Genomic DNA, 17,002 nt, shown 5'->3' with positions numbered 1-17,002 from the left:
CATCTTCGCATCCAGCCGTTTTGCACTGATAAGACTGGGTGGGGGGGGGAGCCCAAATAAAGGGTGCCATTTATCTTGGAAACGGATGGGGGCTTTTTGTCAAGCATGTGACATGATGTTCCTCTGCAGACATAACACTTAACCTTGGTTTATTTTCCCCGACTATGATTAAGTGTTACCTCTCTAGGCAGCTTGTGGGCTGGAAGGCTGTTGCCATCACCACACCACCCCCTAATAAATTTTGGAGTGAGGCACACACACCCCATCCTACTTCACAAACTGTCCCTATTTTTCTAAGCCATGGCAAGGAACCAGGAAGGGGAACACAATTGATTAAGGTTAGTTTTTGATGCATGGTTGGTGTTAAATGTGGTTATTGCCATCTGGGCCCTGGATCTGTCCATTCTCTAGGTACTCATCCATGCTTTCTTGGATGCTTCTGCATATGGAACCGTAGGGCTTCACTGTATGTTTGAGATCTTAAATAAGTGATAGCAGAGTGGCATTGGCTTGGATTATGGAGAACAGGCTTTCTTAAGGAAGGTGGGTTAAAGAAGCCTGTTTTAAATACAGAAGCTTGGTAAATTTATTTTTTTACTACACTTCCCAGAATCTGGCTAGACCCAGTTTGAGGTCTAGATCCTTTTCATTCCTGAAGACAAGAGAAAAACACACAGCTGTGCAGCTATGTGGGGTCTCTTCCCTGAATTTACATCCATATGTTCCAGTGGCTACACATTTTCATCTCTGCCAGACTGGTTTCCATCTTGATTCCAGCAGTAGCTGCTCCATGCCACCAGCACCCTGGTTACTTGGAGCAGGAGGCCACTTCTGCAAAGCTGAAAACCTTTGGTCTAGATCCGTGGTGTCCAACCTTGGCCCTCTATATGTTCTTGGACTTCAACTCCCAGAAATCCTGGCCAGCAGAGGTGGTGGTGAAGGCTTCTGGGAGCTGTAGTCTAAGAAAATCTGGAGGGCCAAGGTTGGACACCACTGGTCTAGATGGGCAGGATAGAAATCCAATCAATCAATCAGTCAATCAATCAATCAATCAATCAATCAATAAAACAAACAAGTCAGGCAGTGGCAACCACGAGCAGCTGCCCAAACATACACGCATGCATGAGAGTGAGAAGGGAAGCATGGAGCCTGAGTAGAGGGCAGAAGGGAAAGAACCATATGTGCAAGAGAGATTTGGTGGCTTCTTGCATGAGCTGGTGGAAAGTACGGCCGGTCACACAGCCACTAATGGATCCAGGTCACCAAAAACATGTGTTCCAAGCTCTGGTTCAAATCCCTTCTGGTTGCATCCCATATCAGCCATTAAGATTTCTAGGAGACCTTAAATCCCCAGTTCTTCCTCAAGATGACTTCTCTTACAACATCGCTGTGCAAATAAAACAGGAGGGGAGGGTCAAATCCCCTACTCTGGCTGCCTTGGAAGAAAGTTTTTTCCAAAAAGTGTAATGAGCCAAAGCAAAGGCAAAAAGCCAAAGTAAGCATAACGTCTAGACCGAAGAGGCCAATGTGGAAACTGAAACCTCATCCGTTGATGGTCCTTCGCCTTCTTATTGCCATTGTTATTGTTTTCTTAGGCTTCACAACGCAGATTACTACATGCAAGAGGCCAAAAAGCTGAAGCACAAAGCAGATGCTCTGGTAAGTGTCCAAATTCGACTTTTCTGCGCAGAGCTGGGCAGCTTATTCCAGCACCATGGTGTAGCTTGCAAAGGTACCACGATAAGCCAGAGGGCTGCTTCTAATTTGCATGCTTTATTAAAGTATGCAATTAATTACACTAATTATTGGCGCACAGCGCCATTAATTAACAGGATCTTCGCCTCGTCTGCAGACAGGGAGACTGTTCCAAGAGGCATCTTCTGCCCAAGCGGCAACCGTCAGAATGTTCAAAGTTGGATTTTCCTATAAAGCGAAAGAGATCTTTTCCATTTTGAGGGATGGAGTGGAGGAAGGGGTTGTAGGTGTGAGGGTCGTTGCAGATTGGGGAAAGGCAGATTTTAGCCCTCTAAGCATAGGGCATTTAGCTTGGCTTACAGTTGTGGTGGGAAGTTTCAGTGGGGTTTCGTTCTAGTCCAGGGCCATAAGAAAACTGGAATTGATAACATGCCTTTTTTCACAAGGGACAGGATAAGCCTGGGATTTCTTTCAGAGGAGATTCGGGCTCCTCGGAGGCTTCCAGCAATCCAGTGATCTGTCTTTTCTCAATGGCAGTAAAGTGGCAAAGTCAAGCAACTCCCGTGGACCTTATTTCTGCTCCTTTGGAGGCTGCCACCCAAGATGTAGGGGATTTTTTTTGCCCCAGAGTCTTGGGAGGGTGCCTTAAAGAATTCTACCACCCCCCCCAAAAAAAAACGACACAGAAAACGCCAGAACTGGACCATTCAGACACTTCCTGGATTTTCTTGTTTTGCTTTGCTTGATGACTAGAAACAGACATCTCTGGGCATGATGCACCCCACAGCAGAGTCCAGGGCAAAACTTTAGATTCCAAAGCCGACTTAGGTTGCTCTGTTCTGGGACGTGCTATTCTGAGGCCCTTAAAGAGGAGTTGACTCTTCAAATACCTATTGAGTAAATAGATCTAACCTAGTGAGGCTTCTTACATAAAACCCTAAACAGCTTGCATCCAAATGATCTCAGAACCCAAATTTCCCTTTAAGAGGTTGTTTGGGTGTTGACATCATCACGGAAGGCCTTTGTCTTGGTCTTACCACCCTTGCAGATGTGTTTTGTGTGGAACATTGGACAGGGCCTCCTCTGTGGCTGCTCCTTTAGACTCTGGAACTCCCTCCCACTGGAGGCCAGCCTGGCCCCATCTTTGCTGTCCTTCCGCAAGCAGGTGACAACCTTACTTTTCAGGCAAGCTTTTCCTCAGTGACTGAATGACTAGGAGAAAATAAATGGGATGGTTTCTATTTTGTCGTATCTAAATCTGGTTTTTGTAATGCTTTTTAAATATAATGCTGTTCATTCTTTTTAAATATTTGAATAATTTACTGTTTTTGAGCTTGCAATGTTGTGTTTTTAATGATGTAAGTCACCTTGAGTCCCTTTTTGGGAGAAAGGTGGGGTAAAAATATTTTAAATAAATAAATAACCACCAGGATTTCAGTGAATGAAAACTATAGAATTGTCACTGGATGCCTGAAGCTAACTCCTGTTGACAAAATCTGTTGCCTAGTAAACATTCCACCGAGTGACATATGGAGAGACGTAGCAGCTAATAATGAAGGACTCATAGGACCTGCATCAAATGTTTATCTACTCTTTGGCTACCATTGCACTCCTCCCAAACTGAAATCAAGGAGAAGTTTTGTTTTCAGAACACAAAGCTTGAAGGAACAGTAGAGAGTTTCTATAATGAGGGGAGGGGAAAAAAAACTATCCACCTCTTAGAATGGATGGAGGCTTAAGAAAGTCACCTAATAGGTTATGGAATGGAGTTGGCAGAACCGAAGTGAACCTCACACTGACACTAACCTTCGCAAGTACAAAGAAGAACATCACACCTATGTCACTGTATGCTCTGCTCCTCAACATGTACATTGGAAGACTTCATGTTATCTGCCACTAAATGCTCTTAAAGGCACCCATTATTGGGCAAAAATTGCCTGATATATTTATTAATCGTATTGTAGCCTTATAAGAGGGAGGGAGGGAGGGAGGGAGGGAGGGAGGGAAGGAAGGAAGGAAGGAAGGAAGGAAGGAAGGAAGGAAGGAAGGAAGGAAGAAAGAAAGAAAGAAAGAAAGAAAGAAAGAAAGAAAGAAAGAAAGAAAGAAAGAAAGAAAGAAAGAAAGAAAGAAAGAAAGAAAGAAAGAAAGAAAGAAAGAAAGAAAGAAAAGTTTGTTCTAAATTGGTTGCCTATTTGGAGAAGGGGAATTAAGCCGATATCTGTACATTCATTAAAACCATTACCAGTCAAGACAGCTCACTGAAGCAGGTTGTCAACACCTCCCCTGGCTGATTGACTTTCCAACAGATGCTCATGTTGTCTAGCCACTGGTTTGCTGCCTGTCTGCTGCTCACAAATATTTATAGGCATAGGTTCCAAGCTGCCTCCATGCATGGTGCTGATCCACGCTCCCCCTCCCCACTCGCTGCCTGTTGACGAGTCTTCCATCTTGCTACCTTTGTCTGGGCCTGGCAGAATTCAGGCTGTTTTTCATGCAGCACTAACAAGAAAAAGGCATGGCGCATCATGCCACTGCCTGCAGGCGACGCTTCCCTGTCACATGTTGTTTGATGTCCCCTGTGCTTTTGCTGGGAAGCCAAGACAGGCTCTGTTTAACAACTTGACGCACTGCTATGGGGAAACAGCAACCCTCCTGCAATATCCTTCACTATCTAGAACATTCCTTCTTTGACCCTATTTTTACCCCATTGCTGAGTTCTCCCATTACCTATCAGTTCCCTTGCTGTGTTTATTCCTTTTGTCTCACATCTGCCTAAGTCTGCTTAGGCACTGACAGTAAATGGGATTTTGTCCAACTGCTTTTTTCCTTCCCAAGGCCAATCTACAAATGATGTTAAATTCTGCTTGGTATTTATCATGCTGTATTCTTGCTGATTTACAGCAAATGGCATCAGCAGGAAACTAGAGCTGATGGTCAGAAGAGACCTGGGGCATGATCACATATTTAAGCAAATGTGTGTTCTCTCTTACATTGTTATCCCCCAAGGCACACAAATACTTCAAGCCTACCTGCTTGAGAAATCTGACTAGAAAATAAAGCTGTGCTTATACCCCAATGACCAATTACAAAATAAAAGCAGGCTGATTTTCTAAATGCAGATTGAGGCTAGCACTCATTACAGTAAACAAACAGCTTCTCTTAAGGAAGTCCCATTTCCAATGGTGCCTTAATTCTATCATGTAGTTCAGCCCATTCAGGAACCTTTCTTCCTATCCTGCTGTAAATAGAAAAGAGTATTCATGGACACAGAGTTTGGAAGTAATTTTGGAAGATGTTACTTCTAACGCATTACTTTTTTAAAAAATAACCTTGACCACCAGAAATGGCCTCCGCCTCCCCCCAATATTTCATGTACAGTGGGGTCTCTACTAAAGAACGTCCCTACTTAAGAACAATACAACTTAAGAACAGCTCCATTTGCTAAATTTTGCTTCTACTTGAGAACAGAAATCCAAGATAAGAACAGGGAAAAAAACCTTTCCTGCTCTTTTTTTAACCTTAGGTCATCTTAGGTTAAAAAAAAATTCTCCCCTAGTGGTAGAGTACGTATTAACCAGCTTTGCATTAGTTCCTATGGGAACTAATGCTTCAATGCACGAACGCACCTCTACATAACAAAAAAACAGCCAGAACGGATTAATTGGTTTTCAGTCCATTCCTATGGGAAATTTTGCTTCAACTTAAGAACACCATTCCAAAACGGATTAAGTTCTTAAGTAGAGGTTCCACTGTAGTTTCTATGGATGGAAAAGAGCAGATACGGATTAAATGGTTTTCAATGCATTCCTATGGGAAATGCAGATTCAACATAAGAACTTTTCAACTTGAGAACCACCTTCCAATACGGATTAAGTTCTTAAGTCGAGACCCCACAGTAAGCCATGAGCATTGTTAGGGTTGGATGAGTTTTCTTATATGTTTACATGATTCTATTGCCATGAAAGGTCTAAAAGCAACACGTAATATAGCAAACAACTTCAAAAAAATTTTTGATAACATCAGGGGTAACAATTTGATTGAGGATAATCATTGAAATGGTAACAATTTGATTGATCAGTAATGAGTCATATGAAGCATTACAAATAAAAAGTCTCTTTCTAAGCTTTGTATTGAGTAGCCCTAGCAGGAAAATGGGAGGTTTTCAGTTCTGCCTGGTCAGCACAAAGAGGGGGAGATTACCATCACGTCTCATGTGGCCCTTCGTTGCAACAGGAGAAACAGCAAGAGGCAGCCACATGAATGAACTTCAAAGGCATTCTTGTTCTTAAGTTAAGGGGCAAGAGGCTGCTCTTAAAATATCTTTGAGGATCTCCCTGTTACAGGAAGGATGTATGCGCTCATCCAGATAGTAGCCACATCAGTTGCGCACATGGCTGTGCCTTGCCGGAGTGGAATACAAGACAGCCGAGGACTGAGAACCGAGGATGGGCATGAACTGCTGGCGTGGCAGTTCCTGCCAGTTCATTGATCAATTGAACAGAGGCTTAGCACTTCCCAGCCCCACCTCCTCCAGCAGGTGCCCACGCATCTCTGCCCCACCTCCAGCACCTGCTGGAGGAGGCAGGACTGGGAAGTGCGAAACATCTATTCTGCAAAAGAAGAAGAAGAAGAGGAAGAGGAAGAAGAAGAAGAAGAAGAAGAAGAAGAAGAAGAAGAAGAAGAAGAAGAAGAAGAAGAAGAAGAAGAAGAAGAAGAAGAAGAAGAAGAAGAAGAAGAACTGACACGAACCACTAAAATGGCAGTTTGTGCCCATCTCTCATTGAGAGTTAGTGTGTTTTGCCAAAGCAAACAAACAAGCAAGTAATTTTGAAAACAAAAACAAGTGTAATGCCTGATGGATGGTAGCAACAATTGCCAGAATCCTATAGAGGATTTACACTAGTGCAGATCTCATTGTGTAAGTAGCAGTGAATTGGCACTAATAAACAAGCTGCTGCTCACATTTTCCACTATGTGCCAGTTGTACATCTTGGCATGCTCTTTAATTATCTTCAAGATAATTTGCCACTGCAATGTATGCAATTAATTCTATTTTGACCAGCATAAGTTTCCCCCATTGCATCCTGACCCCTGTATCTTATCCTGAAATCAAAACCAGAGGATTATCTCATCTAACAGCTCAGGCCCAAATCCTGTTGTTAGCCCCAACTAGTGTGTACCCACTGCATCAATGGAATTGTGATAAGTCAACACTTAGATCACTTCACTTGATTCAAGGGGTCTATTCTAACTGGGTCTGGCAATTGGGCCATGAGGCCAAGCAGTTGCTTATGGGAAGCCCATCAGCAAGACGTGAATGCAACAGCACCTTCCATCTCAGTGCTTCCTAGCAAATAGTATACAGCATCATGCCCCTTTTGATGCTAAAGTAGTATGCCCAAAATCTTGTTGGGTAGCATAGTAAATTGCACTAAACTTATTGAATCAATGGGGATTGGGTGAGTCAACGCCTCCATAAGTTTCATTGATTTAAATGGATCTACACTAATTGCAATTTAAATTAGAATAGTAAGTCACTTGTTAGAGTAGAGCCAATTAAGGTGGTCGGTGACCCAAATCCTGTTGCTTAGCCCACTGGTTCTTAACCTTGGGTTACTCAGGAGTTTTGGACTGCAACTCCCAGAAGCCTTCACCACAAGCTGTGCTGACTGGGGTTTCTGGGAGTTGCAGTTCAAAAGCATCTGAGTAACAAAGGTTAAGAACCACTGGCTTAGCCCACTACGCTTAGCAACAGAATTTTGACCACTGATCACCTTAATTTCTGTGAATTTATCTAATCCCCTTTCTTAGCCGTCCAATTTGGCAGGCATCACTATATCTTGTAGCAGTGAGTTCCACAGTCTAACTACATTCTGTATGAAGACCTATTTCCTTGTATGTGTCTTGAATCATCAGTGGATGTCCTTTGGTCCCATTACTTATGACTAAGTTGTTCTAGTACACATCTTGAGTGTGTTTCCTCTTTCTTTCCTGCTTTTTCTTCCAGCTGGAAAAGTTTGGCAAAGCGGTGAATTATGCTGATGCTGCCCTGTCCTTTATTGAGTGTGGGAATGCCATGGAGCGCGATCCATTAGAAGCAAAATCTCCCTACACCATGTACTCGGAGACTGTGGAACTCATCAGGTTAATGTCCTTTCTATGATCATTTTCATAATCTCATTTCACTCGTAATTAGAACTTGCTGGGGGGTTTTCAAAGTATCCTCTCGACCTCATTAATGATTAGACCAAGGCATCTTCATCTGAGAAGTCATCATAATTAGTTCTTCTTGCCATTTTATTAATGTCATGGAAAATTTATAATTGATGGACACTGCTCTTATAAATTAGCCCCGTTAGAGGTTATAATGTGTGTGTGTTATATAATTTGCAATATTCATAAAATTAAAATTGAAATGTAGTGGGTTGGAAGTAAAGTATAGTAATCTCGCCATTTGGCAATGACACTTGTCTTTCAAAGGGGATCGTTATCTCATTCCTAACATGGAAGCGAGTCCATGGGGAATCTCTTGTTATAACCCCTGTTTTCCAGAGGTTTGTAATTTGGCTATTAAAAAAAATGGTTCCTAGATGAAATTTGGCAGAGGAAATTGTAACTTGCAAAGATTCCTTTTCCATATTTATGCAGGTACAGTATGTACAGACTCAGAGAAATTCAACTTGCTCTCTGTAAGAACACATACAGTCTTTTTCATTAATGACATTTCAGTGCCACTCTATATTATCTGAATTTCTCTGCATCCCACAGTGTTGTGGCGAATGACAGAATAAACACATTCACCAGAGGAGACTGTACTGAGATGGAGCAGCATCAATCCATAGTTTTGACAGTTGAGTCATGCCTCCTTAACTGCACCTCACAATTCAAGCCTTTGGAAATGGCTTCACAAATGGATGTGAAAATCAGCAAAGAGAGAGAGAGAGAGAGAGATTCAAACATACAGCCAGTCACCTGAACATCCAGAACCTAGTACAGTGGTGCCTTGCTTGACGACGTTAATTTGTTCCAGCGAAATCACTGTAGAGCGAAAACATCATCAAACAAAATAAAATAACCCATTTAAACACATTAATAACCGCTTAATGCGTTCCAACGGGTGAAATACCTAATCGTCCAGCGAAGATCCTCCATACGGCGGCCATTTTTGGGTGCCTGTCTTGTGAAAAACGCCTCCTAAAAACAGCGGGGAGTCATTTTGAGCACCCGGTGGCCATTTTGAAAACCCGACAATCAGCTGTTTTGATTGTCGTAATGTGAAGAATCGGTTCCCGAAGTAGGGAACCGATCATTGCAAAGAGAAAAAACCCAATTAAAACATTATTTTGCGATTGCAAAAACATTGTTGTGAAGCGGATTCGTTGTTATACGGGGTAATCATTAAGCAGGGCACGACTGTATTCCATTCCATGAGTTAATTCCATCTGCTCACTCATCGCAGGATCCTTCTCTCTGTTTCTGAGCTGCACCGCATGCCCTGAGCTTTGACCAAACATGGGCCAAAATCCAGTCGAAAAATTACATCAGCGTTTAATCCATCGGCATAAATTTCAGCAGCCAATTGCCCCTGATTACGAAGCCAGTGTGGGTATTTGCACTTACACCCCAAGTCACATGACTGGTATGTGACAGGGAATGCCTACACCAACTTTTTAACTAGCTGCAATTTGCCACTGATATTTGTGATGATGGACTTAAGACAGACAGTTTCTGACCATTAATAAATGTTGCATTTTATGACTTTTCTAGGAAACAGTGATCTAGATTATTTAGGTTTCAAGTTCCAAGACCTCGGGCTCTTTGTAAATACCTCCTTTTTCAGAGGAGTTTGCAAAAACCTTGCACAGCTCTATAACTGACTAAATTCAAATAAAGGTAACTGTATTGATCTGTTGGTTCGTAAGCATGAGAGATACCTACAAATACTGAAGTTTTTGATACGTTCTGTCCTGCAGCCATCTTGAATTTAATTTGCTGACTCTCTTAATATGTACAAAGCTTTTTAACAGCAGCTGAAACATGGGTACAAAACTGTTGCCATATTCTTTAAATGTATGTACTTATTTTATTTCAAATATAGCACCTCACCTTTCTGTTGTGCATAAAGCCACTCGCAAAATCATCTGCATGGCCTTATATATCATAATGTATATTTAGAAATGACAAGAAGGTTTAACCTTTGCACCCACGGTCTAGGAGTGTTGCAAATCGGTAGTTCTGATAACGACGCACATTATGGTTTATCCACTAACCCCAGTTTGCCCTATCAAGAAGTAACAACAAATAATGATTATCTGAAACCAAAGGAAGAAGACGCACATGTCTCTCCCATCATTCCAGTGTGTGAAGCTACTGAGAACAAACTGAAGATGCAGAGGTTTTTTTTCTCAACATTTTGAGGCATCTCTTAACCATGTGTCTGGCATTTGCAAATCAGTGCCGCTGAAATACTTTTCGTTTGAGCAGATAAGAAAATGCGATCTGTGGTATTCAATCCATGAAATGTGGTTCAGGGGGGAATCTCTCCCCCACCATATCAGGGCAAGGAACCATCTCTCTGTTTGAACTATAGGCTGCCTCTTCTCTGTCTGTAATGACCATTGAGACAGGCATGCCATTTGTTAATATTTCGCCCCTTAGAAGCTTAGGTCATTCTAAATGTCCTCAAATCAATGCTTTTATAAACACAACGCCTGGCACATGCGGGATCTTCCTGGAGCAACATAGATCATTTTTTTAAACATGAACGAATGCAGGATAGGAGACGACGAAAGAGCCTCAATAAGGAAATAGTACACGCTTTGCATTATGAATGAGTATTTGTTTACATAGCAGAAATGTACTGGATTTGAAAAGAAGCTGTTATCTTTGGGGAAATAATATGCCTTGTAAATATTTCAGAGCGTGTATTTGCATGCCGCTCTGGTTGAAACAGAAAGGAGAGACTACAAAGGAGGTTACAGTACAGCAGAAAGATCATACATAACATTAAAGCAATACTAAACCAGGGATTGAATGCCCAGTGTGATGTAGTCGATAGGGAGATAGACTAGGACTCTGGAGGACAGGGTTTGAATCCCCACTTGGCCATGGAAACTCGTTGGGGGAGTGGAACTGGTGAAACCACTCCTTGAATTTCTCACTCACCTTGAGCGCCATGTTAGGGTCGCTGTAAGTCAGTTCCAACTTGACAGCAGATAACAATAACAACAGATTGGGGGTAACAGTTTAGGGAGCCAAAAGTATTAAGGGTTGATGAGACCAAAAATCCTTATGTCCAACCACTTGCTCTTCAGGACCTTTGGAACGGGGAGTGGATCAGTCTCCTTCCAGGCGAAAACGATGGTGTGTCTTGCAGAGCGACCAACCTTCATTAGGGGTATCAGATGGCTACTCAGCCCCAGCCCTACTCTCAGACTTGGGGCGGTGGTGAGCCAGTGAGCAGAACTAAGTGCTCACCAGGCAGATGTGTCCAGCAGGATCTGAGCCCCCCCACAGGGTCAAGCAGACTGGGGGAAATGAGGGCTAGTGATTGGAACTGAGCCTTTGCAAGGACAAACCAACTGGGGAGAGTGAGGTTTACTGGCGCCTGCACATTGTTCTGCCTACATCTCCCATTTCAATAAAGCCCCCTCCAACCAGCCTTGAGCTTTTGATGTCCATGGAGACCATGTTAGGTGACATACTTACTCCCCACCCCTGTGGTGGATATGGTGAGAGTCATGCTGAGTCTCGTGTAAAGAAGAAAGTGGGGTTCGGCAAAGGAGGTGGGCAAAGGATGGCGAACAGGGACGCATTAGGAGACGTTTGCTCCTTCAATTATTTTAAGAATATTGTGTAGAATACTACAGTATTGGTATTCCTTTAAGGTTTGCATAATTTGCCATAGCAAACTGATGAGGGTGCATCTCAGTTGCACAGCTGGTCACGTGACCAGGCGCAAGACTGGGGCACACCCGGGCATCTTGTCACTTAGGCGCAATTAGCTGTGCGGAGTGATGCAATCCATATGCAAACGCCAATGGGGATTCTGGCCACCCACTGACCCAATCTGTTCTTTCCAGACCAAGCATGAAAGCGGATGCAGTTTGTAGTTGGAAATCTGTACATTTATAGGCCTGTAAGAATATGTCTGATAACACGTGCTCTTTGTGAAAAGTGCAAAAATAACCCACCACTGCATGCGTATCTGAAACCTGCACACAAGTCCATTAATCCATCTGTTTTGAAAAGTATGTCCAAAAATACATACCGGCCTTTTTGCCGTTGTTGCATATTTATTGATTTTATTGGAATGCGTCTGAGGTAGAAACACAATATAAATAATTATAATTATGACTATAATCGAAAGAATATCTGCATGGAACTAGCAAAGAGTTGCCTTGAACGGGCCCTGGGAACAAACATCCATGATCCACCCACCTATATGTCTGCATCTTGCTCCTTGCATCCGTGACACAACTTTTTCGCCAGCTGACACCCAATGCTAGAAGTCAATACAGCTCCTTACAGTATCTGAGAAAAGTGGTTGAGGGAGGTAAAGGGTGGGTTCCAGGGGACCTGTGCACTTCTCCTCTGTATGCCTCTTTTGATGGTTCAGTCAACGTCTGCTTTGGTATTAGAGATGGCGGGACGAGACCCACGTTTTTAAGTTTGTTTCCATTTCATCTGATGGGAGCCTTTCTCTATTGTGGCTGAACTTCCTATTTATCCCAGATCTGGAACAGGCAACATAAGCATGCTGTGTTCTCATCTGCTCTCTCTCTCTCTCTCTCTCTCTCTCTCTCTCTCTCTCTCTCTCTCTCTCTCTCTCGGCTTGCTTCTACCAGATTGCTGTTTTCTTCCGTTTTGCTAATTATAGCTCTACCGAGGCTTGGGTGGACACAAATGACATTGATTTGTGAGAATGAGCAATGGCTCAGAGTGACTCAGGCTGCCAGAAATATGACTGCCAAGGCAGTTTGAGTTTAACAGTATCTTTAAATCCCTTCCCTTTAAAGACTGTGCATCTTCGAAGGGTATAGGTCTTTGTTATTTGTCCTGGCCTGGCAACTAAAAAGGCAGTGAGTGCCTATGTGTGCCAGAGAAAGAGAAAGGCACTGAACTAAAAAGGTTTTATATATAAAGCATGTAATGATGCTGATGACAAGGGCGGCAGTCCTCTGATGGGGTAAGGGCCATGCTGTTCTCCCGCACTCCATGACTCCCTTGTAAATGAGCCTGTCTGGATACCTTAAAATTTTCTTATGCAACACTGAACTCTATTACTTATTCTAACACAAGTACCTGTGAAATTGTATTAAGGCTCAGAACAATGGCTTTTATATGATGATTTGATTTTCAGAAGGCTAAATGCATGGGATGTGGGGGTAAGAAGGTACACTTTCGCCGTAAGAGCAGACACGGCAGGGGAGGTAGCAAGAAAACAATCCAGTGTTTGTAACACAGGACAGGAAACCTTGCACACCACAAGGGCATGTAGCTGGGTTGTACAGCACGTGCAATACGTGCAATGGCTGTGGAAGCTCAAGAATATGTAGGCAGACCGGGAGAGGTCTCTCCAGGGCCCTGGTAGAGCAGCCACCCATGTGAATAGAAAGTCCAATGGTTTGATTCAGTATAAAGCAGCACTAGATACTCATTATGGTGTAGTGGGTAGGAGGCCTGGTTTGAATGCCTGTTTCACTATGGAAATTCACTGGAGACATGGAACTGGTAAAACTACTCCTGAAATAACTCTCTTGCCCTGAAAATCCTATTAGAGTCACCGTATGTTGGTTCTGATTTGACAGTACTTAATAACAACAGCACTAGATTTTTAAATCAATGGATACTAGACGTGTACATATATGGATTTTTGGACATTAGTTCTCGGAGTTCCCCAGGTTCTTATGGGGCCACGGCCCACTCTGGACATCAAATGAGCAAAGTGTGGGAGAGCCATTGGATTAGAGTTCTCAAGAACCCCTAGCTGACATGGCTCGGGGCTTTGCTGGCTAAGACATCCTGAGAGTTGAGATCTTTAAGAGTAACTCCTCCAGATAAGGGTTGGCGACTGGCTTTCCCGGCCATCGAGCTGGTGGGTACTCCATCTTTGGTTCTGTCCAAGGCCACGCATGGTGAGATGGTTCTGCCCCCTCAAACCTTAGCAATCTTCACACACTGAATCTATATCTCGTGCTGCATAGAATCCACAATCTGATTTAAATTACTAAGGATTAAATGGATAAGAATCAGGCTGGCTCTGCCAACTTCCCTTGAGGCTCCACCCACTTTGTCTCTAGTCCTGGCCACCCTTGGAAAGCAATCCTTGGGGAAGTTCCAAAGTTGGAAAAGTGACCCACTTTATTTTAAGGTTCTCAGCTCTCCCAGGGCTAAACTACAGTCTTCTCCAAGATGAACCTTCATGCCCTGTTTAGACAGTCTCTGCCTTCCATTAGACCAACGGTGCCCATACAAAATGGAGCCACCAGCCAATGGCCATCTAGGAGTTGCTTGACTCTAACCCCAATCAGACCTCTCCAGCATGGCTAATAGTGAAGAATGCTGGGAGTTGTCTTCCAGTGGTATCTGGGAGGGAGAAAGTTGCCCACCCCAGTGGGAAGGATGCAGACTCCTTGGGGGACAACCCTACCTAGTTCATGTATCTGTCCTCATCATTATCTGTGTTTAGAGGTCTGATGAAAACAATGCTATCTGACCAAGCCTTTGAAGCGGTGGTCCCCAACCTTGGGCCTCCAGATGTTGTTGGACTACAACACCCAGAAGCTTTCACCACAACCTCTGCTGGCCAGGATTTCTGGGAGCTGAAGTCCAAGAACATCTGGAGGCCCAAGGTTGGGGACCATTGCTTTGAAGGACTATTTCGTTTCCTTTCCTTTTCCTCTCTGAAGTGCCCCCTTTCAAAACGTTTATCTTAACGTCACAGTTGGGTGGTAATGCTGGCATTGCTGTTATTTGTTTCATGCAATCTGACATTTTAGCCGCACTGTAAGGTGGAATGTGTATGCTTGGGATAAAATAAAATAAAATGCAATAAAAAGTTTCATTCATCAAGCTGCTGAAAAGCTTGTTAATGCTTTGTTGTTAATACCTCTCTCTATATAATTTTTAAGAAGTGCAAATAACTCACCCTATTACAATCAATGACACAATTCATTCTGTTGTATTGCTGAATTTTCTTGAAGTATCATAAATGTTTCTCTCTCACTTGTCTCTGTCGCTCCCTCTTTCTCTTCCAAGGTATGCAATGAGACTCAAGAACTTCACTGGGTCTTCTGCCACAGAAGGAGACAAGAAACTGGCAGTTTTATGGTGAGATGCTCTTAGTGTTTTTGGAGTTCTTTAAGCCAGTTGCTAGCACCAGAGAGAGTCGTGGCTCTCTTGTCAAGGTATAAAATTAACAGGGACCTTTAGGCATTCCTCTCTCACACCTTGTTCTAGTTGATTTTGACTGCCGTTCCCATCATCCTTGGCCATGTTGGCTGGAACTGATGGGACATGTAGTCCCAATCACCTTGCAGTCCTAACCGTTTCTTCTAGTTCACCTTTCCTCTCCATGCTAGTGAGGAAATCATGGGATTGTGCAGCAGGTTCCCCTTGCCTTCTGCCTTTTCGCTGTGGCATGGTGGATTGGAGCTAGAGGACAAGCTGATGGGTCTTGTAGCAGCCGGAGGGTTGTGTGACAAACCCAGACCTACTGGGATATGTCACACAGTTACACTAAGCTGCCACCAACCATTCCCTATAAGAAGTCACACAGACCAGGGATGGATTTTCAAACAATAAAAAGAATAAGGTTTATTTAAATACACACAGGGAAAAATAAACAATCAGGTGAATAGGATAAAGTAACGTGGCTTATTCTCACTCATACAAGCATACAGTTTGGTTCACCCAGAACCCTTAACTTGAAGCACAGACCCTGAACCTATCAGTTCTGGCTAACCAACAGACACCTGAACCTATCAGGTTGGTACTCTGACACACAGTAGTACCCTGTCTGACACACAGACTCCCACAACAGCTTCTTCTTCCCAGCTGCTGCTTCGTCACAACCCAGTGTCTCTCAGCATCTCCCAGTATCTCCCTTTCACCACACAGGCATCACATATATATACAGTACAGCCCCTCCTCCTGATGTCCCGCCTTCCACTCTCCATAGGATGGAACTTTCCCTCCAAACCCATGACAGACAGGTAACATCAGTGCTGTATGTAACACCTCCCCTCTTTATAAGTTGTTTTGTAGGGGGAAAGCTAAAAGTGCTTTTTCCCAAAAAACAACCTGGATAAAACATACAACAACAGTTATACATACCATATTATACTTATTTATACTTCCACTCTAAGTTAACCATAGCAATTAGGCATTTAAACATTTACCATATACATTACATCAATTTACCTTTATTCATACAAACCAAATTCAAAACCAGGTACATTTAACTTTTTGTCATCATTATATACACATAGTCCATGTTTCTTTCGCCGTCTTCAATCTTCAGGTCTTCTTGATAAGGCGTCAGCAACACAGTTCACTGACCCTCTGACCACCTTCACTTCAAAGTCATAGTCCTGTAGGTTTAAAGCCCACCTCATAAGTTTGCTATTGTGGGTTTTCATTGTCTTTAACCATTGCAATGGTGAATGGTCAGTGCACAGAATAAAATGTCTTCCCCAGATGTAAGGCTTGGCCTTCTGGATCGCGTAGACTATGGCCAAACACTCCTTCTCCACGGTTGCCAAATGTCTCTCACCTTTTTGAAGTTTCCTACTCAGGTAGGACACAGGATGCTGGTCACCATTCTCATCCTCCTGGCACAGAACTGCTCCTACCCCGCTGTTAGACGCATCGGTGTAGATGATGAACTCCCGGTCGAAGTCTGGAGCACGCAGGACAGGATAGTTGATTAACGCCTCCTTCAACCTCTGGAACGCCGCCTCACAGTCGCTGGTCCACGGGATGCGGTCATCAGCCGTCTTCCTCGTCAGATCGGTCAGCGGAGCCGCAATCTCGCTAAACCTCGGGATGAACTTTCTGTAGTAGCCCACCAACCCAAGAAATGATTTGACTTTTTTCTTGGTGTTGGGTCTAGGCCAATCACGAACAGCTTCTATTTTGGCCTCCAGGGATTTTATCACTCCTCCCCCTACCATGTGACCCAAGTATTTTATTTCTGGGCTACCCAGCTGACACTTGCTGGCCTTTACTGTTAGCCCTGCTGCACTTAACCTCTGCAGCACTAACTCCAGGTGTATCAGGTGATCTTCCCAGGTATTACTGAAGA

The 17,002-nt window shown here is 43.4% G+C and overlaps 1 protein-coding gene across 2 annotated transcripts in view; it reads left to right on the top strand.

Annotated features, from left to right (window-relative positions):
• AFF2 (ALF transcription elongation factor 2) overlaps positions 1 to 17,002 on the top strand; it is a 413,936-nt gene that overhangs the window by 377,397 nt on the left and 19,537 nt on the right. For both annotated transcript variants that reach the window (XM_078380609.1, XM_072981115.2), the window contains 3 exons: positions 1,596 to 1,659; positions 7,703 to 7,839; positions 14,956 to 15,027. In XM_078380609.1, the coding sequence (XP_078236735.1) occupies positions 1,596 to 1,659; positions 7,703 to 7,839; positions 14,956 to 15,027 (273 nt within the window). The remainder of the gene's footprint in view (positions 1 to 1,595; positions 1,660 to 7,702; positions 7,840 to 14,955; positions 15,028 to 17,002) is intronic.

The sequence above is a fragment of the Pogona vitticeps genome, chromosome 11 (assembly GCF_051106095.1).
Source record: "Pogona vitticeps strain Pit_001003342236 chromosome 11, PviZW2.1, whole genome shotgun sequence".
In the NCBI taxonomy this organism is placed as follows: Eukaryota; Metazoa; Chordata; class Lepidosauria; order Squamata; family Agamidae; genus Pogona; species Pogona vitticeps.
The sequence above is the reverse complement of the archived record's forward strand: the minus strand, read 5'-3'. Positions and strand labels throughout refer to the sequence as shown.